The 27247-nt window shown below is 34.9% G+C and overlaps 1 protein-coding gene and 1 long non-coding RNA gene across 2 annotated transcripts; both read right to left on the bottom strand.

Annotated features, from left to right (window-relative positions):
- Positions 1–21876, bottom strand: wdr36 (WD repeat domain 36). The gene is given in 25 exon segments (XM_042723407.1): positions 1–230; positions 1761–1948; positions 2032–2093; positions 2095–2114; positions 2403–2519; positions 2623–2768; positions 2853–2950; positions 4046–4153; positions 6168–6247; positions 6666–6774; positions 8390–8555; positions 8638–8752; positions 8843–8997; positions 9641–9724; positions 13972–14037; positions 14133–14253; positions 15119–15303; positions 15391–15523; positions 15859–15913; positions 16934–17066; positions 17169–17286; positions 17402–17502; positions 17607–17634; positions 21495–21652; positions 21867–21876. Coding segments are annotated over 25 exon segments (2706 nt in total). The 3' UTR covers positions 1–80.
- Positions 21877–22447: 571 nt separating this feature from the next.
- On the bottom strand, positions 22448–24046 carry LOC122137505. The gene is made up of 3 exons (XR_006154903.1): positions 23189–24046; positions 23038–23061; positions 22448–22550 (listed from the first exon to the last, which is right to left on the bottom strand). It is a non-coding gene; the product is annotated as an uncharacterized LOC122137505 (long non-coding RNA).
- Between the last annotated feature and the right edge of the window lie 3201 nt (positions 24047–27247).

The raw sequence follows: 27247 nt of genomic DNA, 5'->3' as shown, positions 1-27247 counted from the left end.
TTTGGTATAAATTTTTATTAACAAAATAAGGCAAGAACAATTATCTGATACAAATATTCAACAACTTGGCGAAAGGTGCTTCACAGTAGTGCACTCTTGATATAAGACAACAGACAAATGTTCTGATTTAAGAGCGTCTGCATGGACATCCATGTCTCCTCCAGGTGTGCAGACACACTTTCCGCTTCCTCCATCAGTTCGGGCTGGTCTGCGATGAACCGAAGATGGAGCTGGAACAGCAACATGACATTGTTGAGAGTTAAAAATTCAAAAGACCTCCATCTTTTCACTCAAACACCACAAATTGTTCTGTTACTAGATGTTATTTAGATATAATTACATGACTGTATATAAAGTAAATACTTTTAGTAGTATTTACAGTGCAGAAAAAAAAGGAGACAGTCCTGAAAGGTGCTGAACTATAAACCATAAAGAGAAATGTGTTCATATATATTTGCTGCCATCTGCTGTTTAAAAACCAAACAAACCCAGTTTGTCCTATCCAGCAAAATTACAACTTTCATGAACAATTTATGGACCTAATCATATGTATGTTGTAGCCCTTTTATAAGTGTAAAAAAAAAAAAAAAAAAAAAATCCTATTATAACATTATGGCATTAATGTTATAATAGGAATTTTTTTTTTTATTATACTTCATATTGTATGAAAAAACCATACAAAAATTAAAGAACATATTTTAGATATTTTTAACAGCATGTTTATTATATAGAACAATAACATTTCCACTGACACTTAAGGTTAAGGATAGGTACGATTTTTAAATATTTTTGAAAGAAGTCTATTATGATCACCAAGACTTTGAATTTATTATTCCAGCCTTCAGTGTCACATGATCCTTCAGAAATCATTCTAATATGCTGATTTGGTGCTTCTGCTTAATTAATAATGGTTCTTCTTACTATTATTAATGTAAAAAAAATGTTTTTTTTTTTTTTTTTTTTCTTAATATTTGTGTGGAAAAATTTTTTCAGGATACTTTAATGAATCAATGAAATTGATTAAACAGGATTTTTTTTTAAATAAAATATTTTTGTAATATTATAAGTGCCTTTACTGTCACTTTTGATCAATTTAAAACATTTTTGCTGTATAAAACAATTAATTTAATTGGTAGTGTATCAGGATTTGCATAAAAATATTAAGCAGCAAAAACGGTTTTCAACATAAAAATAAGAAATGTTTTTTTAGAGCACAAAATCAGCATACATTACAATGATTTCTAAAGGATCATGTGACTGACATTTTTAAACATTAAAATAGAAGTAGTTATTTCTATTCACTGTTTCTGATTAAATAAATGCAGCCTTGCTTTCAACAATTTTTAAATTTTCACAATTTAAGCGCTTCATTATTTATTGTAAATTTTCATTTATTGTAGAACTTAATTATCAAATATGTTAAAATGTTTATCATAAATATTACATTAATCTTATAGGTAAATAAATATTTTCAAGGTCCAATAAAAAAAAAAAAAGCTGCATTTCACAGGATTTTTAGATCAAAGATGTTTGATGGTAAACAGGGGCTTCCCAGCACGTTGAGAAAGAAACAGAAATCAAGCAACTGCCAGTTTTGTCATGGCTGGTTAGGCCAGAAACTAGCAGCTCTGACAAAAAAGTCTTACAGCTTTGTAATGGAACTAAAAGTCAAAGCTATTGTACTAAGATGATATAAAATGGTAAGTGCAATTGCATGGAAATGTAAATAAATAAACATCAGCAGACTGCTCATATCGTACCTTTAGGAACAATGCTAGGTAGGCCTGAGCCAGGTCGAAATCTCTCTTGGACTGAAGAATGCTGCTGATCATCTTGAGGAAGCTCTGCATAACTCTGACCTCTCCGCCCATATCTGGTGACAGGGCCCGAAGTTCTGTTTCAATGGCAGAGGGGCCCAACTCTCTCAACAGCTTCACTGGCTCCTCATCTGTCATGATGATTAACACAGTGATCATTCACATCACAGCTATTGCAAATTCAATAGTACAGCATCAAGTATAAAGGGCTTACATGAGTTGTTGTCTAAAGCGTTTTCAAGTTGATGGTGGTGGGTGTAGTTGTTTGACTTATGTTCCCGAGTTGACAATTTTAGACTAAAAAGGTTTGAGTGTGTTTTAAAATGTCATATATACATACACTATAGAAACTATAGTCCTTGCTTAATATATTTACTTATTTATTTTTTAATGGTGGGTTAGGTAAAAAAAAATTTCCATTCAATATTTTAGGCAAATTTAATAACAAAATACTTTATTTAATATATTCATTATATATATATATATAGTTATATATATATATATATATACACACACACACACACACACACAATAATAAATTCCCAACAACAAATACTCGGCAGGGTCACTATCAAGAGCGTTTACCTGGTCTTCTGAGGGTGTGCTGGGTAGTGCAAACTGGGGCACCAGGCCTGGAATGGTGGGAATGAAGAAGGGTGCAGCTTTTGGCAATTTTGGGGGCTCTTTGGGTTTGTTCTTTTTCTGTAGGTGAAGATTTTTCACAGGGTTTATAATGTCCGTTTTTAAATACATATATCACAGTTAAGCATAGACCACATTTTTCCCTATTTTTACATGCACATACTTTGATGATGTCCAGATGCAGCAGGTTCTTCCAGCGTGAGTCAGGAAGAAGAGAGAGTGTGATCAGATGTTCATCCAGCTGTGCTGGTGATATGTACTCATGCATCTCAGAGCTGTCAGCATATAAAACTTCTTCCTCTTCTGTATCTGTTGACAAGCACACAATCAACGGGACTTAGTCTCAAGTGAAATGATTTTCAAATGATTCTCGATATGATAATGTGGTCACACCTTTGCTTGGGCAGGTGCCTGGCAGCATGATCACAGTCGGCTCATAGTCTGCAGGTAGAGGGCGCAATGACACCATACTGCACAGTGTGTTATTTGACCTAGAAAAGAACCAAAACTACAGCATGATTATGCATACATATCTTTTCAGAAAAATCAGTGCTCAAGCGTTCAACTTGACATTTAACTAACAAAAAAAAGCTATTATGTCTACTTCATAAAAATCAAAAGATATCATTTTTACAATTAAACATCGATCAGACAACAGAAGGCATGTAGTACACTGTCTTTTTTTTTTAGCAAAGCTAAATCATTTGATAATTTAGAGCCTTTAGAATCAAATATGATATAGTAGGATTTAGATAGTTTATATTGTAGAGGTTAACCCTATGTACAACACACATAGCGTGCATTAAATACCTACTTGGCCTACAATGACAAAGAGCACAGCGCACAAGGCGCAAACAAGGCCAGATTAGACTTTGCCAAAAACATCTAAAAAAAAAAATAAAAAAGCCAGACCACTTCTGGAAACATTCTTAGGACGGCTGAAATTATGATCAACCAGTACCAGAATGACAGGAAGAAAAAGTATGGAGAAGGCTTGGAACATAGTTATGTGTATAAAAATGGTTGTAATGGTTCAACCCCTTGAATTAAAGCTTCAAGTCTGCACTTCAATTTCATCTTGATTGTTTAATTTTATTTATTCTATTCTGGTGGCAAACAGAGCCAAAATTATTAAAATTATGTCAGTGTAGAAATATATATGGACCTAACTGTACATACATAAAAATAAGACATATATTCACATTTTGCAGATAGTGCTTTGTTTTCGTTTTCATAATTTTTCTAACTTGACAGCCCCTGGTCACTCCATGAAAAAGAGCAGCCTGAACATTTCTCAAAGCATCTGATTTTGTGTTGTATGGAGAAAAAAATCATGGTTTGAAAACAACATTAGCATGAGTAAATAAACTTAAACTTTTCCTAAAATAAGCCATTCATACATTCATCAGCAGATTAAAGTTGCAACCTCAAGAACTCAACCCACAATTATGATGAGTAAGACAGTTGTGCTAATGGGTTTCCAAAATGTTACTGTTCTAATCTTCATCTTAAGTGTGTGAAATAACTAATTGTAAAGTAAAAACAAGAGCTGACAGACACACGGTATCTGCAAGGAAATCTCTTACCATAAGTAAATACCTAGACCATCAACGTGCGAAGAGGCCAGGAAGTTCCCGGTAGGGGACATACTGAGACTGACGGCTGCTGCGTCTACCAGGAAACAGTCGACCAAACTATGAAAGACAACAAGAGAATGTGGAAGGGTATGAAAGTGTGAATGGAAATCATTCAGTCAATCACTTAGTTGGGCCAGAGGGGACTTTATCTTCTAGAGGAATCCCCGTTAGAAAAAAATTGGTTTTACTGGTTACTTTGAAAACGATTGGTGACTGAGTTAACAGAAAAGGTCATCACAAATATCTAACCAGTAAATAATATAGAAAGTGGAAAAGGTGTCACTGGACTGGGCTGGTCTTTCCCTCCTTCAAAAGGCTTTTGTGGGTTGCAGTAGAACAATGATATTCTAAGCATTACCTGTGACATACATGGCCATTTCAGGGCCATATTGTCCAAATAAAAAGAAAGAAAGAAAGAAAGAAAGAAAGAGAGAGAGAGAACAGAGAGAACAGAGAGAGAGAGAGAGAGAGAGAGAGAGAGAGAGAGAGAGAGAGAGAGAGAGAGAGAGAGAGAGAGAGACCTTTTACTAGAGCTTAGCACTTTAAGCAACAAGTTAACATGATAAAAAATCATCAGCTAAACACCCCTATTTATTAATTTTTAGAAGCATTCAATTGAAGATATTTAATCAATAAAATTCTTAAAAAAATTTAAACAGAATAAAATAAAACATTTGCTAACATAAATACTCCAAATGCATACTTTAGCTCCCCTCGCTCCACAACAAATCCTTTAAATTGAATGATATTCAGAGAACCGGAATAAAAAAAATAAAGGTATAAAACGAGCATAAATTATAGTGGCATTCATTGTAAACAACAGACTAAACAAATTTATGGAAAAAATTGAAACTGAAACAACTGACTGCACTATACAAATTAACATAGGCTCATGAACCTCTCTCATCCAGCACAAATTTACATTAGTAGCATTATATAATCTGCAAGTCACAGCATGTTTCAAATCATACAAAAACAGATGTATATTCTAGAAAATACTGTATACAATATTTATTATTTGTTTAAAGGGATATTTCACCCAATAAAAAAAATTCTGTAATTACTCCCCCTCATGTCGTTCCAAACCCATAAGACCTTTTTCATCTTCAGAACACAAATTAAGATATTTTTGATTAAATCCGAGAGCTCTCTGATCCTCCATAGACAGCAAGGTTACTACCACGATCAAGGTCCAGAAACGTAGCAAACACATCGTTAAAATAGTCCATGTGAAATCAGCGGTTCAACTGTAAATGTACAAAGCTACAATGATACTTTATGTGCACAAAGAAAACAAAAATAACGACTTTATTCAACAATTCTTCTCCTCTTTGCTTTAGGTTCATGTAAACCACACATGCGTGTTTTACGTAAGAAGGAGGAGAAGAATTGTTGAATAAAGTCATTATTATTGTGCACAAAAAGTATTCTCGTAGCTTTGTAAATTTACGGCTGAACCGTTGATGTCACATGGACTATTTTACTGATGTTCTTGCAACGTATCTGGACCTTGAACACGGTAATATCTTTACTGTCTATGGAGGGTCTGAGAGCTCTCGGATTTTGTAGAAGATGAACGAAAGTCTTACAGGTCTAGAACGGCATGAGGGTGAGTAACTAATGACAGAATTTTCATTTTTGGTTGAACTAACTCTTTAATATTGTTTAAAATATGTTTTTATTTTACCCTTTATTGCTTTATATTTATGTTTTGAAGCAATTTTTAGTTAAATTCTTAAGATGGGACAGATTTTTTTTACAGATTTAATTTATTATCAAGTTGTAATTATTTTAAGTACTTATAATTATGCAAAAAAAAAAAAAATTACCATTAATTAATAAGAAAAAATACAAATCAAGAATCATTTTAGAATCTGACTGAAATGTACTTAGACTCCCATCCTTACTAATGTCTTTGAATTCTCTTCACTTGGGTGTTTTTCCTTAGTAAATATTAATATATATGGAATACAGAATGCATCAGACACCAAAGTCATTTCATTCATTAATCGAAGGACCCAGTTGTGACATCCCAGTTGAACAGCCTTGGTTTATGCTCTAGCCTTTATACCTGCCAGATGGAAGATCCCATGTTCTGATGGCGCAGTCCATAGACGCTGTAATCAGCCAACGTCCATCTGGACTAAATGTCTGGACAAAAAGCATAAAGCTCATTTCATAAACACTCATTATACATTTACTTAATTTCCTCATGCAAAACACATTTGACTTTCTTTCTTACATGAAACATAATAAGGAAAAACATATTTTTGTCCACATTACAAAACACAATGGTAACCAGGACATGTCAAGCATTGTGTAGTAATGCACATTCCATAAACATTCCATGAGCATGAAAATTTTAATGAACATGCTTTTATGTTTCACAGACGTTAAGTCAAACCATTTGGGTGAGTAATTATAAAAACAATTTTAGGTCAAAGTATTCCTTCCATACACGCAGAGTTCATGAGAATTCATGGGAATTCTCAACTTAATCTTAAAGATGTCAAAAAAAAAAATGCATGAATTTCAGATGGAATTGGTAAACTTTGTCCCTTAAACTCACCATGTCATTGATCTGCCCACGATGTCCAGAGAATCTGCGGACAGCTCTCCTGGTCTCCATGTCCAGAATTTGAATGGTAAAATCATCCAGAGCGATGGCGAGCATCCCACTGTTTGGAGAGATCAAGCATAAATCGACATCATTCAAACACTGTCTGGAAAATGATTTTCTTTCTCATACACCCATTGTAGCCAGGTAGATCCTAAATGGTTTAAATTTCAATAAAAATCTAGTTAAAATGAACTAAAACTCAATAAAAATCTAGTTGAAAACAAGCACTGCATGTTTTGTCATTAAATGAACACTACAAAAGAAAAATACAGACATTTACAAACGAACAATTTACTAAATCCTTTTAAACTGCACTACAGAAGAGGTAAAAAAAAAATAAAAAATTCATTCAGCGAGAAGCTTACAAGTTTTAACAAGTTTTTGTTAATAACCATGAGGACAATGATATGCCTCAAATCAACATATTAATTTATGCTTAAGAGCTAAGCAAAAGCCCAAATCGCATAAACAATGTTCCTCCCTAAGCAACTTGCATTTTTAAAGCTTCATGCAAGTGATGTAGCAAAATTATTATTATTATTTTTTTTTTTACAAAAAACAAAATCTAAGTTTTCATTTAGCCAAAAACCATATGATGCGATAATTAAAGGGGTCATATGATGCTGCTAAAAAGAACATTATTTTGTGTACTTTGTGTAATGAAATGTGTTTATGCAGTTTAAGGCAAAAAAAAAAACACATTATTTTCCACATACTGTACATTATTGTTTCTCCTCTCTGCCCCGCCTTCTGAAACGTGTCAATTTTCACAAGGCTCATCACTCTGAAAAGCGAGGTGTGCTGTGATTGGCCAGCTATCCAGCACGTTGTGATTTGCCGAATGCCTCAAGCGTGTGACGGAAATGTTACGCCTCTTAACATATTGTGATGACTTGTCCGGCCGGAGCAATGAGACATAAACATAAAACCCATTATAAACGTGATATAAACATGATTTCTAGTCGTGTCTTCTTTTGGAAGGCAAAATGAGCAGAGGCGGGCGGCTTAAGAACGGAGCGGCAGGCGGATTCTACGAACGAGCGTGCCTTGGTCTTGCAGCAACCACATGTGACGACCCCGGGCTGGACACCGCTTCATCCACGGCGAAAGCGATTCGGCGATACACAGCGCGAAGTTGATGTATTTCCTCAGCGACCAGCACGGATCAGCCCCAGGCATGACGAAGCAGATATCGTCCTCTTTTGGAAGGCCAAACAAAGTAGTTTCGCTTTCAAAGTGAAACACACAGCGTCTATACGACATGGCGGCGCCAATAACAATACTACAACGAGAATAAAAGGTATGCCTTCTTTCTTTGTGTGAACATCTGGACGACGTTATGCAAATATTCCCACATACTGATGTAGAGATGTGGGGGCGTGTTAGAATGAGCCGTTTCGGGGGGCGTGGACAAGTGTTAACTTTGATAAAGAATATCTCTTTGGATTTGAAACTTTAGTCTTTGCAACTTCACAGATCTTCTTTATTCACCAAGAGCTTGTAACACTCCAAAGAGAAAGGAAAACTTGAAATCGCATCATATGACCCCTTTAAATATCCCTAAAAACCCTCCAAAACAGCTTCAGATGAAAGTGAGAATTCACTTTTGGTCACTAATTCACACTGCATTTAAAATGAAAATGTGGGCAAAAATGCATTCATGTCTCTAATACCTGTCCCTGTGAAGCAGAGATGATGCCGGGGCAGCTGGCAGGCTGTGTGTATGCAACAGCTCCTTGGATTTGAACCTCCATATTTTCAGAAGGCGGTCTGCTCCCACACTAATTGTCAACTGGTTCAGAGCATCCACAGAGACCCCGCGAACAGGCCCTGCATGTGCTGCACACACACAAAAAACGCCACTGAAATCAGACTTAGAATCGCATGCATTTCACCCCTGATTTTCAGTATATTAACTTACCCTTGTCCTTTCCATAATGCCCTCGATGAAAACCAGACTGCATGTTGTAAACATCAATGTGTCCCGAAGACAGTGCAATCACTGCAAAGTTCCCGCAGGATGTGATATCAACAGCCTGGACAACATATGACCAAACTGGATTTGAAATCATCTGTTATAAGGCTTAATGATCATGTGAACACATACATATTATCTATAAACTTACAGTTGCATGGACATTGAGGCTACGGTTCTTGTTGAAGCGTTCAGGTTCCAGCTTGTGGGCACCAATCGAACCTTTCTGGTAGTTCCATGTTGTAGTTACAAGGAAACCACGGTGGCATGCAATAATGCCATCCCAGTCACTCTGACGAGCAGTTTCTATACAAAAAATGAGATTAAATTTAGTCTTACGAGGTTTTTGTTTTCAGTATTAAGTATGAAGGTTTATTGAAATTTAAAGGTTTTGTTTTTCTTAAATTCATTTTTGGAACACAATCCAGATATTTTTTATGAAGTTCAATATTTTTAGGAAACCTAACTGTGCATACTTGAACTAATGAGGATTGTTCATGCACACACACGACTGCACTTCCGTTTATTACACTTGATGTGCTCTTTTATGTTTATATGTGAAAGGCCAAATTTAAAACCCTTCATATATCCTGAAACTTAGATTAAATTGCTTAATTCGTATGAATTAGTTTTACAATGTCTTTACGTGCTTTTTGAAGATTTTGATTGTTTGTTGTTTGAATGTTTGGTGGATGGACTGATTTGATGATATTATATAAAAAAATTTTGTATGCTTTTTGAAGAACAAAAGTTAGTTAAACAATTTTCACTCTTGGGTGAACCAATGATTTTATCTATCTATCTATCTATCTATCTATCTATCTATATATATATATATATATATATATATATATATATATACACACACACACACACACACACACACACACACACACACACACACACACACACACAATATTACATAAAAAAAAATAAAAAATAATCACACCTGAGGCAAAAGTTGTGATGGCTGGAAGTTTTGCTGTGTCATGAGTCACACCTTTCTTTTTAGCTCTTGTTTTGTTGAGAGTGCCTGTTGGTAAAAATGACCATTGAAGCCTTACACAACACAAACATTACACAAGGCAAAAAGAAATGACATTAATCTCCATAATGTGAAAATGCTCATAATTAAAAGTGAAGTGTGCAATGTTACACTATTAAAAAACTCTCTAATAATGTGAAAAGACAAGTAACTTTTAGTAGACCGTCTCAGTGAAGAGTGCTGTTTGTTTGAGTGACAGATATAGCAGCTCTGACAAACCTATGACGTGAGTTTGGGGGCGGAATTACCTGTATATACTTTAGCAAATAATTGACTGGGTAGATTAAGTGATGGAAACCTGGGGCCCCTTCTTCGTATGTCGCTAACTCAGTTAGCTGGATTTGATTGTTGATGATTTTGCATGATCTTGGATTGTTCGGTTCTTGAAGCTCATCCCAGAGTTGCTGTCATAGCAACAGGTCCGTAAACTTAAACCTGCTCTGGAGCAGCCTTATTTCATGTAAACAGGATTAGATCGCATCTTTTTATTCAGAATTGATACTTAAAATCTGTCCCAACCACTGCTACTTTATTACAAGAGTAACCTACTGATTCAGGGACAATAATATTAAATAATAATAATTAAAAAAATCAATTTAAAAATAATATAACAATGTTGTATTGTCTGTAGGCTAATAGACACAGCCAGGTTTACTTACTGAAAGATTTATTTGTAAAAATAATTACTTTATAATTGTATTGTAGTCTTACATAAATGCTATACAGATAATGTAGAATCGTGCAATAATTTAAGTGCTGACAGCTATTATGGGAGCGGCTTGATGGAGCGCAGCAGATGCAGATAACTTGACCCTTAAGAAACTTTAATTAATGCTGTCACGTAAGACGTAACAAATCTTTTTCAAAGAAAAAAATTAAATCAATTGCTAATTACTACATTGAAATAAAAATGTAATGACTGTGCAAAATTGAATATACTAAATAATTGTGAATCATGTAAAAAAATTTAAAACAGTGCACATTTCATTGATCTATTATAACATTTATGTAGTGTTGTTCACTTGGCCGTTTACTTATAAAGGTCCAGAAATTTGACACGTTTTTTTGCCAGGTGTGTTTTTTACTTATATGATGTCATCACATTGCGGTCTTGCCACCAGCCAATCACTGCATTGCTGATTGTGGTTTCGAGTATCGATACATAGATCCTTTTAAACCAACCAATGAACGTGCAATTATCTCAGATAGATAACTCAATCCAGCCATACTAATCATCAACAACAGGTGCGTTCGAAAAACCAAATTAGACAGATCATGATTAGCGCAATGATATCATCATGGATGTCCCATGTGTTCTCGGATGTAATAAGCAATGTACAAAGAATGGGCCCCAGGAGCTGAATGGGTTAAGGGAAAAATCATTTGGAGCATGGCAAGCATTGCTATTACTATAAATCTGAATTTACTCAAAAGTATTATACTGGAAAAAAATAAGTACTTAAAAAATAAGAACACCCTAGCAAAATATTAACCATCTAAATCCTACAGTAACATATTCAGGCCTCAAGATTATCAACATGATCAAAATTTTCCTGAAAAAACTTGTTGTATTACATGCATTATGTCATTTGATTGATAACTTATACTTTTTAACAAGGAAAAGGCATTTAGTATATTTTAAAAATGGTCAATTTGTGGTATATGTCTTTTGTGAAATTCTTAATGATTTTAATAAAGTAAACATAAGAAAAACTCTTATATTGTTAGTAATACTTCAAGATGAACACTTACTGGACTGAAGCAGCCTAAATGTGCTTGATTATAATTTTTTTTAAAGAAAAATTATGTTAAAATATGATAATATGATACATCAGGCTTGCGAGGAATGTTTATTTATCTCTCAATCATGACTGCATTGCATTATGTGTTTTGTTTTTCCTCCACAAGTCTGTGGTCCATATCATTCTATATCACACTATATGAGCCATAATGTAAAAAAAAAAAAGCCTGATTTATCAAATATGATACTCAACAAAACGTCTGCGGTTACTGTTGTAACCTTGGTACCCTTAGAACGGGTGCTATCACTATGGGGAATACCTTCCCTTCTAACCTTTCCTGAAGTCTTATTGGCTCATGCCAATCCAGTTGACTGGCCAATTGATGCGAAGCATGCATCGTATGCAAATACCGAAGAGCTTACGAGGCAGTATAAAACGCAATGTTCGCACCAATTGCATCAGAATCTGACATTGAACACTGCTTACTGCTCGGGCAGCGAGCACGGTGACGATCGCGGTGTCTCGTTCCTGCTCTCAGGGAACCAAGGTTACAACAGTAACCCGAGACGTTCCCTCTCGAGCTGTCTCAAGACACCGTGGTGCTACTGCTTTGGGAAAGGTATCCAATCCGCCGTGAGAGAGGCTATGAGCAGCTTGTACAAGTTACACACTCAGCAAAGTTAAAACACACTGATAGGTGGAGAGAAGCCAATGAGTGTCTAAAACCCAGGTATACTAAATTTGCAAAGCTGGTCAGTAATAACATAGGCTGCACTGAGGACAGGGCAGAAGCAACAACAACAGTATAGAGAGGGGGCTGCACAGAGATAACTGTGTAAAACAGTATCACACAACATGATGATGCTAACGAATCGAATTAGACATTGAATAACAGGAGCTGCACTGAGTACAGGGCAGACAACAAAAACAGTAGCATATAGGGATTTGCAGAGTAATTACTGTGCGAGGCAGCAAACACACATGAAAAGAGGTAGAGAACTGAATGTCCAGCTTGTAAAACCTGGCGAAGGTATTCTGAGAAGACCAGCCAGCTGCAAAGCATCATGAATAGACATACCTCTTGACCATGCCCAGTAGGAGGCGATAGCCCTTGTTGAGTGGGCCCTAATGTGCAAAGGGCCTTCCAAACCTTGGTATAAGCAACCGTGATAGTGTCCACAATCCAGTGGGAAAACCTCTGTTTTCCCTTCAGACAACCACCGTAGCACATGAAAAGCTGGTCAGATTGCCGAAAGCTGGCTGAACGTTCAATGTAAATCAAAGCATCCACATTGCACAAGGTTGATGACTCAGAAGACAGGGCAGACAGCAAAACAGTCTGCGCTCTGAAGGGGGTAGATAGCTATTTAGGCACGTAGCACGGTTTTGGCCAGAGAGTGATGCTGCAGTCACCGGGTCCGAAGCGAATACAATCGCTGTCCACAGAAAATGCATGTAAATCCCCTATGCACTTAGCTGAAGTGAGGGCAAGAAGAAGTGCAGTTTTGAGAGATAGCTCCTTCATAACAATGGATGCTAAAGGCGCAAATGGTGGCTGTGAAAGAGCTCTTAACACCACCTCTAGGTCCCAGGGCAGAACTGAAGGTGGATGCGGGGATCGCAATCTCCTCGCCTCCTTAAGAAATCTCACCACAAGCACGTGCCTACTGGTCGATTTCTCATCAACATCGAGTCATCCCCCTCCTCCCGGCCAAAGGACACAAACTCCGTGATATTGGAAAGAGGGCGGAAGCAGTCCCCGGGGAAGGAGACCGGTGAACGGGTCGACCGTTGGGGTTTGCGGGGCAGGAAGACGACACTCCCATCACCGGAAGGGGGAGGGCCCACCAGCAACACGTTGGCAGCAGTGGGCCTCACCCTGAATAGGCCGCGAGCCACATCACGGCTGGTGCGGAGCACACAGGCCGGCAGATCCGTGCAAAACCAGCAGTTGGACTCGGCCAGCGCCCGCCTCGGTGTAGGCAAGGCACAGGCAGGCGAAGCAGTGGTCGTGTTGATCTGGTGGCTCTATTAGTCCAGCACAGATCTTGCAGAATGTGGCCATGATGAATTCAGCAAGTAAAGAAGAAGATTCTGAAGCAATTGGCGCTAACATTGCCTTTAATACTGCCTCGTGAGCTCTTCAGTATTTGCATACGATGCACGGTTAGTGTCAATTGGCCAGTCAGCTGGACTGGGGTGAGCCAATAAGAATTCAGGAAAGGTCAGAAGGGAAGGTATTCCCCATAGCAGTAGCGCCGCGGTGTCTCAAGATAGCTCGAGAGGGAACACATATGCAGATTTAGGGAAAAAAACTGACCAAATTCTGACCATTACATCATATGTTAGGCAATACAGGATTAAAATCCATTTCAGACAATGTAAAAATGTCATTCTTTTTGAAACAATCATTAAAACAATGATTGATAAGAAGCATTACACACATCAGCTTTACATGCACTAACAAGAACATGTCAAGTAGTTAGTTATTACCGTGGCCCAAACTCTTGTTGAATCTTTCATGAACAGTTGAAAATGACTGCAAAGTACCATCTTGACCTATTATGAGAAGAAGACAAATTAGCATCATTATGCTTGAATACATTCATCTACAATGATTTCTCTTGTCTTCAATCCTTGATTTATGACAGTACCTGCGCTAAGAATGTTTAAGCTGCTCTGGTCGTTGTGCTTAATTTTTGTTGGTGGGGCGCTGTGACCAGTTCGGTGTCTTAGCAGACGTCCGTCCCCTCCGGCTACATCAAAAATCCACACCTGAATCACACAAGCCATTGTTTACTGCCATAATACACATTGGAATTCCATTTAGGGCTGGGAGATAAGTGATATCGTATCGAGATTTTGTAGATAATGATGAGAAGCACTTTTACTCGTATGGATTACTCTAACAGCCTATCACACAGCAGAGATAAACATGACAACAGTCAGTTAATGCATGGCACTAATAAGTCTGCATGTTCTGCATGTCTCTGACAATCCATCAAAATAAATGTTCCGTTTAACTTGAAGAAATTATGGCAGAAATATTCATATATTTTACAATCTGTTGTATAATAAAATGTAATTCTAAAAGCAATAATAATAATATTTTCAAGGAATATCTTACAACAAAGTTATAGTTTCATTTTTTTATATAGTTTTGTTGTGCAACATCTTATTTGGCAAAAAATAAAAGTGCACATAAAATAATTTTGTTATAAATTAACCGCTTTCTTTTTTTTATTTGAAAAGACTGATTGAATTGCTGAAGTTGTATTAATCTATTTTATTAGACACCATTTTTTATGATAAATGTGTACTGAATCATAAAACTCCAGAGCAAAAATAAAAATAACTAAATTTAGGGGGAAATAAAATAGATTTCATGGGTTCCTAAATTAAAACAAATCTTACTGTGTGGAGTTTAATAGTGAAAAAACTAATTATGTTTACATTCATTTTCAGGGTCTAACAAACATGGGGAAAGCATTTCCTTCCCAATTAATTGTAAATAAATATTGTGATAAATATCAATCTCTTATGATATGGAAAAAATATTGTGATAATATATGTGGCCATATCACTCCAACCTTAAATACATCTGAATAATTCACATCACGAAATACAAGCCTCAGCAAACAATATTTTGGCGTTTTGGATTGTCTGTTATTTTATTGGTATGGTGGGGTTCGTTTTGAAGAAATGTGAGGCCAGCAATGGCTGTTGTATGAGCATCCCGCATCTGACTGACTAGTTTCTTCTCCTCTAAATCCCACAGTCCTATGTGTCCGATAGGACTGCCAGATGCCATTATTGGATGTCCGTCTGTCCAAGGACAAGGACAAAGTAAGTGCAATAAAATGGGCCAAAAAATATATTACACACTTTGTGAAGCCTGGGTAATAACATTACCTGTCCTGAAGGATAAAGCTGTGACCGGACCCCAGTCCTGCTGGAACTTCATCAGCGTTTCATTACATCTGATATTATGAATGATGATCTGTCCAGATGCTAAACCCACACCCACAACATCTACAGCTGGAGTCTAAAGAGAATAATTTTGACAGAACACATTGCACACCCATTACCAATGATCTATTAAAGTAGTGACGGTTTATGGGTTATCCACTAACTGACTAGTTGGTTTAAATCTTAATATTTTCAGAAGCAATGCTGGAAAACAGATCAGGACATTCCTGTAAATAAGATGCAAGATGTTGGAAAGAATTTTACCAAATTTTATAAATACACAGAGCTTTCATTTGCTGAATATCTGTTATTACACTTTGAATAAGACAATAATGAATATGTGCATTTTTAAAAAATTGTACACAGGGTTATGAATAAAGCAGAACAAATAAAGAAAGAAATGAGACCAACCTGTTGAAGAACAGTAACAGCAGACGCCCATCCAGGAAATGTAAACAGGAGTTTGCTGGCGTAAGAAAAGCAGAATTCTGTGTCAATTTTTTATTATCAAATAACATTTACTGTACTGCATTACTCCATAATTAACACAAAAAGGTTAAATCTCAAAATGTCTATCAAGAAATGTCCAGGGCTTCATTTCCCAAAAGCATCGTAAGCTTAAGTACATCGTAGACCCATTGAAACCAATTGAGCTACGATCAACTTAGGCTTACGATGCTTTAGGGAAACGCAGCCCAGGTCATTTTTCACCCAATCAAAAGATAAAATATCAGTAATATTTCTCAACATCAATGATTGATATATTGGCTAAAAGAAAATATTATGTGATTTTCATGATGATTAAGATGATTAACATTCTCATTATTATCATGTGGAAAAATATAAATTGTGTCAAACTTACATTTACATTTATTTACATAAAAACAGTACAACATTACAATTTAAAATAAATGTTTTCTATTTTAATAAAATTTTAAAAGCCATTTTTAAAAATATAGAACTATTTATTTGGTTACACTTTATTTTAAGGTGTCTTTGTTACAGTGTAATTATAAATTTAAGTAAGGAGTAATGTTAATTAACTACATGTCCTTACTATATGGTTAGGGTTAGGTTTACTTGCATGTAATTATGTATAAATTATTGTTATAATAGTAAGTACATGTAACATCACGTATGTAAAAAAGGACACCTTAAAATAAAGTGTTACCTACTATTCTTGTAATCGTATTAATGGTATTAATGAAAACTATAATTGAGAATATTGAGATTAAAAAAGCAAAACAAACAAAAGAGAACAAACAAAAAAAGCTGAAAAGGTAGAGCAATTTTTAATTAAAAAATGGGAAGTGAACAAAAATGTTCAAAATGTAAATTTTTGAATGGAATGTAAGTTGGATGGCATGTTTTGGTGAGATTATGCCCTCAAATCTTCATACCGTTATTCAGTGATTTAACTGTATATACACAAACTTTCAATGTTATGGTAGTCGCAGTACATTCAGAATCCATTAGAAGTGCATACTTTGATTTGATGTTCCATAATTGAAGACTCCCTTGACTGCTTCCAAACAGGATTTTGTTCAGGTAGGTGCTCGGATGCATCAGAGCAGAGACTTCAAATGATGCTTTGTCATAGGAAATCTGCAGGTATGTGTCTGTAGTGAGATTTACAGAACATATTACATACACTGTGAAGATATCCTTGATTCTGCTGCAAGAAATAAACGTAAACCTAGCAAAAACAATAAAAAACCAACCCTCAGACTCCACATCCCAAATAATGACAACATTGTCCTTGTCAACAGAAATCAGATGATCTCCGAAAGGCAACAGTAAGTGCACATCACCTTGATGGCCTGTGTATGTGTGAACAACCTGGATAAAAGAGGCAAAAACATATATTATTACATCTGACTAATTCTTATTTAATCTAACTCTTTTTAGTGTTATGCATCTTTAAAAGTACAGTATCTAACTGTGGACACTTTACCTCTTTGTTTTTTGCAAAAGCAGAGATATGTTTTCCATATGCGGCATAGACAAGCATACGATCTGCTGCCATGGATGAAATGTCTTCGGGGAGGGCATTACCTGTATGAGTGGTTATTACAACTGTTTTAATCAAATGCATAAGGAAACTACAATTGTTTGATTGTGGATTTGCGGAAAGTGCACTGTTTCTGAATCCTACTTACTGACTGCAACAATTCCAAGTTTCTTTACCTGCCGGGAAAAAGAGGGATTCATTTTATACTGCACTCAAAGAATTAAGAATTACAGCTACTAAGCACATAATCAAATTTTTTAGGGTTCCTACAGATTTTTGTTTACCTTTATAAAAGCCAATTTTTTTAACTTATTAAATGTATGCATCACCTTTCAATAAATTCTAAAGGGCATTTACCAGTCAGATGAAATAATTTACACTGCAATAAATAATGTTATTAGATTAATGTTTTAAATACATTTATGAATATACAAATAAGAAATGTTTTCAACATTCTATACCACCAGTAGGTGGCGGTATGTCACTTAATGAGTGAGTCATTGAGTCATTCATTCAACCGCATCATTTAAAACGCTGAACCATTCAGTAACAAAACATTGGAACAGAACAAAACAGTAAATATTGTGCCTAAAATGTAAGTCACTTAATAACTATACTTAACTACTTGTTAATTGAACTAAAATCAACGTAACATTTGCATTTGTGCGAATATTCAGCAAAATAGTTCCATGGTATGTTACTGAACTATATCATATTATGAATAAACTACACATTTTGAATTTATACCTTGGTGTGTTTCTTCTGAGTTTCTTTATGTGTGCTGTTTTGTTTTAAAGTCTCTCACAAAGAGATAGACGGCGCGACCTTGATCCCAGAAATACACTATATAGGCCTGTCATGATAACAACTTTTTTGTTGTGCGATATATTGCCCCAGAAATAATTGCGATAAACAATATTATTGTCATTTTAAGACCATTTTATGCTACTGAATATGTAATCATTAAGGATGTGACGAGATCCCGACGGGTCTCACGAGAACGGGACGATATCCTTGCAAAACATTTTACAGTGTTTACATTAGAGCTGCACAATTAATCCTGGGTATTTGAATCTTAATTCAAACACCCACTCGATCTTATTCCCGAATGACAAGGATTCAGCTATATCTATTATGACTGTTTCACAAGTGTAAGTGGAGCGTGAGAAGCACGTTTTGTTGCTGTCCATGTTAATGAATAATTCATGCTGCTGCTGATCCAAAAAGGGCAACACAAACAAGTCTTTTCAACCACACATCATTATTTCTGTTTTACAGACATTTAGATAACAGAAAAACTGATATCAAAGTTTATAGTTTGGGTATAAACACTTATTCTCTCTACAGTTGTAATCCAAACGAAAGTATCTAAACGTGTATGTATTGTAACGCTTATCCGCTTCCGCTGACAAGGTGGCGACAACTGCCCGTTTAAAAAAAATATTTGTCATTGAATCGTTGAAAAAGATTCAAAAGATTCTAATTGAGAAACAGGTCTTTAAGAATCGAGACACTGACTCCATTTATTTTTTATTTTTTTCAAATTAATATATTTTTTAAAAAGACTTAAGCAATGAACATTTTGTCAGAACCACTAAATTATGTTTTGTTTAGTTTTCTAGTCTTTTTTTTCTTTAGAATAATGATCTCCAATTTATATATATAAAAAACATGATTCTCAGTTTATCCAGAATCGTGCAGCTCTAGTTTACATGTTGTTTATTGCTGCATATAATTCATTAAAATAGATTTTTTATTTCATAAAGTACAAGTTAATTTCAAAATGCACCTACATTTTTTGCATTTTGTGTTTTTCAGTTTGAATAAAAGACTATTTTTCCCTATATATTTCATCATTGAGGATTTCTTCAAAAAAGTCTAAAAATCTCGTCTCGTTCTCATGAACCCAGTCTCCTGTCTCGTCTTATCCCGTGGAATAAGTGTCTTGTCACACCCCTAGTAATCATAATATAAAAGCATAATGCAAGAAGGCCAACACACTTTCAAATGACTTTTAATTCTTAAGAATATTTAGATCATGGAAATTAAGTATCAAAATATTAGATACCTTAAAAAACTTGAATAAATAGTAAATAAACATTTTATTTTATGTAAAAATAATGGGCAATATATGCAAAAATGATTGAGGTCAAGTACATATATTGTGTGTTAAGTTTATATATCCATTATTACGACAGGCCTAACACTATCCATTATCAATCACTATTTATGCTGAATGTATTAAAATCAGAAGAATCATTATTTCGTTCGATGCTTCGCTGCTTATTTTTTGACACATAAGTTTTAATCAGGCTGTTTGTCCGGTCGGACAAGTAAAAAAACAAAAACATTTTAAACTAGCTAGAAATCTGGTGGTCAGCTAGCTGTAGCTTGACCTATAATTATTATTATTGAGAACATTATATACACAAAGACGATCGACCTGTATTCTGCTAACGTTACTGCGATTTTGTCTGATGACGCAGTAAGGAGGAAAAAAATCTTCAGTCTGTCCAATGATTGTAAACAGGTCCTTGAGACTGAAGATATTTTAACAGTAATGTGGCCAAAAATATTTAAGACCCATCAAATCTGGATTTAAGACATTTTAAAACTTTTTAAGGCCTTTTATTAGGAAAATGTTATTTAAGAAATTAATATTTTTTAAGGACCCACAGACACCCTGAATTTTAACACCTCATTAATTACTAACCCTCATGTCGTTCCAAACCTGTAAGACCTCCATTCATCCACGTAACACAAATTAAGATATAATAAAATCTGAGAGATCTTAAACCCTCCATAGACAGCAAGGTCACTACCACAATCAAGATCCAGAAACGTAGCAAGGTCATCAGTAAAACAGTCCATGTAACATCAGGGGTTCAACCGTAATTTTACAAAGCTACAAAAATATTTTTGTGAGCACAGAAAACAAAAATAACAACTTTATTCAACAATTCTCCTCCTCATCTCTTAAGATGCGGCACTGCCACTGTGCAGAGAGTATCGTGACGCATGCACTTACTTTGTGTTTTCTTTGAGCAAAGTATTCTCATAGCTTCGTAAAATTATGTTTGAACCCCTGATGTCACACTGACTATTTTACAAATGTTCTTGCTACATTTCTGGACCTTGATCGTGGTATTAACCTTGCTGTCTATGGGAGGGACAGAGAGCTCTCAGATTTAATCAAAAATATATTAATTTGTGTTCTGAAGATGAACCAAGGTCTTACAGATTTTAAATGACATGAGTGCGAGTAATTAATGACAGAATTTTATTTTTTGGGTGAACTATCCTTTTAATTACTGCACCCCCCTCCCATTTTATTTTAAGGGTCCTGCCTGTTACAGCGTAATTAAAGAGTAATATTTAATAACAACATGTACTTACTACAGGGTTGAGACTGGTTTAGCTGACTAATAATTTACTGTTACTATAGTATAATACACTATAGTAAGTTATTGTAATGCATAAAATTGCGCAAAATAAACTGTTAAAGTATGAAAGAAATTAATTTGTCACTCTGAAAACATATATAACCGGTTTAATTAGTGTTCTTTACTACCAAAAAGTACTATGGTACTTAGAAGAAACTTGGATTTGTGGCTACTGTGTGGTGGTACAGTGATGGTATCACAAGGCAATACTATGTTACCACCAAAAGTTTGTTGATAAGCATGGTACTTCCGGGTACTTCCAAGAAAATCACGTTAACGTTACAGGTCCAAGGTATTACCTTGTTTTTGGACGTGGTATCACTACTGTCGTATTATTGAACATTTACATTGTGGTACCATGGTATTCTTGGTCTCCAGACCATCACTGTACGATGGTACCGCCACAGAACTTTTTAAAAATGACACTTTGATATATACACAGATATTTACGTAACATATTTACAGTGTATTACATGGTACGTTCAAGACGTTCAATTGCACGTCCAAAAAAAAAAAAAAACCCACATGGTATGCTACTAACGTTTTCAAATGGTTCTCTCAAGTTCTTCTCCGTTCATTTATTCTGCACTTACATTATAGGTGTGGAAGCACTGTCCGACTGCAGTGAGCACATAGAACTCTCTGTGTTTCTTATGGAAGCGAAGCACGTGCGCCAGATGATTAGAGTAAAGTCCCAGCGCCCTGAATCCAGAGAAGATCGCGCTTCCTTTCTTTCCCCGAAGAAATTGTGCTAGATTATTTTCACCCGCGATCCCGCAGACTTATCTGTCTTTTTATTTAATTCTTGTAGATGTCTAATACCGTTTCCTCCACATTTCTGTATCACTAGCCGCTGTTGTCAGTGTTACACTAAACACGGTTCGTGTGGAAACTCTCTACAGTACCTTAGGTTCCTACAAACTTATACTTTTTTAGGTTGACAAACCATCTTATATGTGCTTTACCGAGGTTCATACTTACAGCATTAATCATCCCATTGTCAAGTGTTTTTTTCCCTTTTCTTTGTTGAAAGGAGCCGTTTTTTATTTAATTTAAATCAAACTAATTAATCTTGTCAAACTTTGTATTACAATGCACACAGAGTGAGTCTATTAATATAAAATGTAAAAATATGAAAAAAATAAACAGTGACACAGTGCATTTACCCAAAGACAAAATATTTTAAATATTTAATTGTTTAACAAATATTTGAATATAAAACATTCATGTTGAATATTTTATTGTTTGAATTTTTTTTGTAAAAGATTTATTTATGTTTGTGAGTGGCTTTTCTTATAAAGTCCTTAAGTCCTTTGAAATAAATCCACACCAGCATATCATGAAGGATTTCCTAGAGCATTTCGTTTTTTGTAGGGGAGGTTTATGGTTTATAGGTTTTTTTAATATGAAAATTGAATTGATTTAATTTATTTTCTTTTTAATTACTACATTGTATTGTAATAATTGTTGTTTTATATAAATGTGCATAAATTAAATGATTTTATTCTGAATGTTAATATTAGTAATTGTAATGCGACATTTGTTCTTACACTGCTTTCTCTTATCATCTGTTGTATTTCCTGCAACTCCCAACAGTTTCCAGTTAGAGTCCAGCTAAAGATGCATGTAACATCTCTTCTTGTATGCCTCTGGAAAACAAAAGGTAAATGCAATATAAGCAATATTATAATTTCTATTGTTTTTTTCCACAATATTTAAAAACTGGGAAATATATATATATATATATATATATATATACATATACATATATATATATATATATATATATATATATATATAATAATAATAATAATAATAATAATAATAATAATTATTTTTATTATATATATATATATATATATATATATACATATATATACATATATATATATATATACATACATATATATATATATATATACATACATATATATATATATATATATATATATATATTATATATATATATATATATATATACATATATATATATACATATATATATATATATATATATATATATATATATATACATATATATATATATATATGCGCAATATTACAATTTCTGTTCTCTCTTTCCATTTGTATTTATTTATTATTATGAAAAAAAAAGTGAACTGGTAAATAACTTACTATTTTCGCACAAGATTCATATTTCTGGCAGGAAAAAAGCATATTAGGTTTAAACAGGTCAATAAACAAGAATAAAAAATAAATAAATAAAAAAAAAAAAACATTAAAATTGTTTGCATTACAAATTAAAATGACCAGCATAACAACATACCTCCACCTGAGGTTTTATTAGGTAATGGGAATCATTTTGAATAGTCCGAAGGCATTCTATCTCTTGATTTGACCTGACTAAGTGTAATGTGAGAACTACAAGCAACAACTCTGTCGAAAAAAAAAAAAATGTCAAAGAGATGAGAAAAACAAAAATGACAACACAGAATAATGCAAGGGAAATAGATCTTACCATAAAGCTTTCTGCTGTCCATCTTCAAACATTATTGCAAATCACAAAAGACACCTCTTTTTATATCCCAAACTGACTAAGTTTTTCCTCAAGTAAGATTATGTGTGACAGATAAATGCTTACATGACTTATTTTACACGATGACTCAAATCACATCGCTTGTTTTCTCCCCACTCATTTTTGTAGCAATTCCACAGATGTGACAGAATCATGCAGAAACTAAGCAGTGCAAATCGAATTCTAAGAATTTCCACAAGAATAAATATTGCAATGCAAAATTTATCTGATGTATTTGATGTGGTTTTAAATCAGGTTTGATAAAGATCACTATTGCTGTCCCACAAAACGATCTTAAAATCAAAACATATCAGATTTTGAAATGTGTGTTAAATTGCAACTCAGTTGGGAAACTCCATGGCCCTAACCAGGCTTTGGAAATTATTGAGGTCTGGGGGGTGGGGGTGGGGGATTAATACAACTCATCATATACACACTAGAAACACTTTAAAAGAAACAGACATGTAGATTTTTGTCAAAGATGTTTTCTCCGTTTTGGAGGGATAATAATTTTTAAATCATACCCCATTTATTGCATCAAAATTTGTTAATACTTTACTATAGTCAGGTGTGGATAATTTTATCAGTTGTTTATTATTCATGCAACAATACATATATTCTTGCAAAATTTTATTTACCATTGTGTTATAGTTTTTATTATTGTGTATTGCTATTATGTTTTTTTTTAGATTTATTTGTGAAAATGTAACTACTATACTCAGGCGCGGATTAACGCATTGGCCAGACTTTTCTTTTAAATTTACTTTAGCGCAAACAACAAGACACTCTCATTGGCCCATGAAACATTAGAGGAGTGTTTGCGGAGCGTCTGAAAACATGTCTTGTATTGTAGAATGCACGCTCAGCACCACCGAAAGTTGTCTAGTCTAACAGCGCAAGTTAGACTACATAACGTATGGCTCTTAGTGCTTGGTATGTAGGCTATTATAGGTTGTGTAGTTGTATAGCTCTGTATCATGCTTGAGAAATTTGGTCTCCATTTGCACTTTGAATATTGAGAGTATAGCCTACTTTGATTATGGCTGCACTTAATACAACTAAGAACAAACTGTTTTTTTTTTCTTTATACAGATTTATTTCCATGTTCAATTTGTGAAAAGAAGTTCAGTTAGAAGGTCAAACGTTCTTGAAGCTCGTAACTCATTGTGGCAGGGAGAGATCAGGAGTTTGAGAGAGTTACCAAGAAAAAGAGAAATCCTAGTTAACTACACAACCTGGAACACACCGGGACATAGCAGTCCTAAGCAAAAGGGACACAGGTTCATGCCAAAGGCAGGGTGAGCAAAGAGAGAAACAGAAGACAAATCACTTTATTAACATACAATTTATAAGACACAGATACAACACGTCACACGTCTATGTCAGTAACTTACAACACAAGATAATAATTAAAGAGGGAGGTGGCCACTGGCCAGCAAAGACCCTCAGATTTCTACCACACACACACGATAAACCAAGTATTAAACAGCACTCCATGTGGACACGCAGTACAAGGTACCATGGCCAACCCCTCCCACCTAAATCCACACAACAATATAACAGACTTAAATGATTCCCAGACAAAGAGCAGAACAGAAGTGCAGTCAGTTACTTTGTTCATTAGGCTTCAGTTAAGATCATTGGAAACCCCTGGACATGCAGTCAAACCAGTTAAAAAAAAAAAAAATTATTTGTTAACTAAATTAAAAACTCCCCATACCTATCAAGGAAATAGTACAATGCTGCAATACACATTGTCACTCATCACACAAGATTACAGTTACTTGCAGGCCCATATCTTAAAACAAACAAGTTAATAAGCCTCTATTTAACAGGCAAAAGGGGACTTTTAAAACAGAAACCAACCTCAAAAAACTGGCCAACAACCAGCACATGACAGACAGAAGAATAACCCAGCAGCTACCAAAAACAATGCATCCCAAGAAGCCAAACACTTCCCCCTTTTATATGCACAACACGGCACTAATTTGCTCATGAAACTTACCCAACTGACCAATCATGATCAAGCACGAACACTGATAGGTTCACCTGTTTGGGTAATGCCAGCCAATCATACTGGGTCTATACCTCACTCTGCTACATCATGAACAGTTCTAAGGTCTGAAGAGACACATGAAATCATACAGGAGAGAAGCCAGTCAGCTGAGTTTGTGGCAAAACCTTTTACAGTGCTTGAGTTTTGTTGTCTTATATAAATCATACTCAGTAAGTAAAACTAAAATGGCATTTATTACCAGATGATTAGTTAAAACAATTAAAAATGCACCTGCAGACAATTTTTCCAGTCATGTATTCGTCACTGAGAATTTTTAAAAAATGTGTAAAAATCTCGCTTCGTCTCGTTCTCGTGAACCCAATCTCGTGTCTCGTCACTTGAGTTGTGTCAGCATAATGATAATCAAACAACAAAAAACGAGGAAAAAATCACTCCCTGCTCTTGACAGAACAGCATTCGTAACTTTTATGAGAATTTATATAGTGAAAATTGTGCTCTACCATTACATTCACATGCAACCAATAAATAAAACTACTACTAGAGCACAAAATTGTTTACAAGAGAACATATTTCTTCATTGATCTAATCACTTGATTCTGCTCTCAAAATGCACCAGATTTATGCATTTTAATTTAAAACAAACAAAATTTTCTTATGGGGGTCATATCCCTGGAACCCCTTAGAGGAACCAATTATCACCCACCACAGTCTGATGATAATCGCTCTCGGGCTCGGTTCAAAGCAACCGTGCCTAGTGTGAGTACAGTCATGGCTAAAATTTTTGGCAGTGACATAAATTTTGTGTTTTGCAAAGTTTGCTGCTTAAGCTGTTGTGGTGTTCATTCACATTGTTTCGAGATTGTGTAGAGTAATCATTTTAAATAATTGCTAATTGGCCAAAATTGATCCTTTTTTTGATCCTGACACAAAATGAACAGCTAACATTAATTGACTAATCATAGCACATGTGAAAGTGTGAATGAGTAGTCCGGTGAAATCACTGTCGTATTTAGATTGTAAGAGCAGACTGATTGTTATAAGGATGGAAGAAGACTGGTGACATTTTTTTTTCTGATGAAGCTCCCTTCCAACTGTTTGGGACATCTGGAAAATCGATTGTTCGGAGAAGAAAAGGTGAATGCTACCATGAGTCCTGTGACGTGCCAACAGTGAAGCATTCTGATAAAATCCATGTGTGGGGTTGCTTATCAACCAAGGGAGTGGGCTCTCTCATAATTCTGCCCAAAAACACTGCCATGAATAAAGGTGTCTCATTATCATTGTTTTTCAGTATACCATGGAAACATGTAGAAAAATAATCTACAAATACTGAAGCAGCAAACTTTGCTAAACACAAAATTTATATCACTGCCAAAACTTTTGGCCATGACTGTGTTAAATTAAGTGGAAAGTGTTAAATTAAGTGGAAAAGACAAGTATAAAAACGCTTATAATAGCTGGATCTGCGCCCGCGCCCTCATTCATAGCTCTCTTAGGATTCATTCACTCCACCAGCATCTTACAGCGATCATTGTCATACCACGGACGCTAAACATTCTTGCAAACTGTCCAAACTGAATTATGCATGTCATGCAGACATTCATATGAAGAATTTAACAGCAAATTAGACATTCAGAGAACAAATTTAATTTTTGAACATGAACAATTTACCGGTGGCCTTAGGCATGTGCACACACAGACATCAAAGGGAGCTTGAGCACCTGCCCTTTTTCTTCCTCAAGAGAACGTGCCCTTTTTTCTATTTTTTTATAAATGAATGTATGTATATATGT

Source organism: Cyprinus carpio, chromosome B5, assembly GCF_018340385.1.
Source record: "Cyprinus carpio isolate SPL01 chromosome B5, ASM1834038v1, whole genome shotgun sequence".
NCBI lineage: Eukaryota > Metazoa > Chordata > Actinopteri > Cypriniformes > Cyprinidae > Cyprinus > Cyprinus carpio.
The sequence above is the reverse complement of the archived record's forward strand: the minus strand, read 5'-3'. Positions and strand labels throughout refer to the sequence as shown.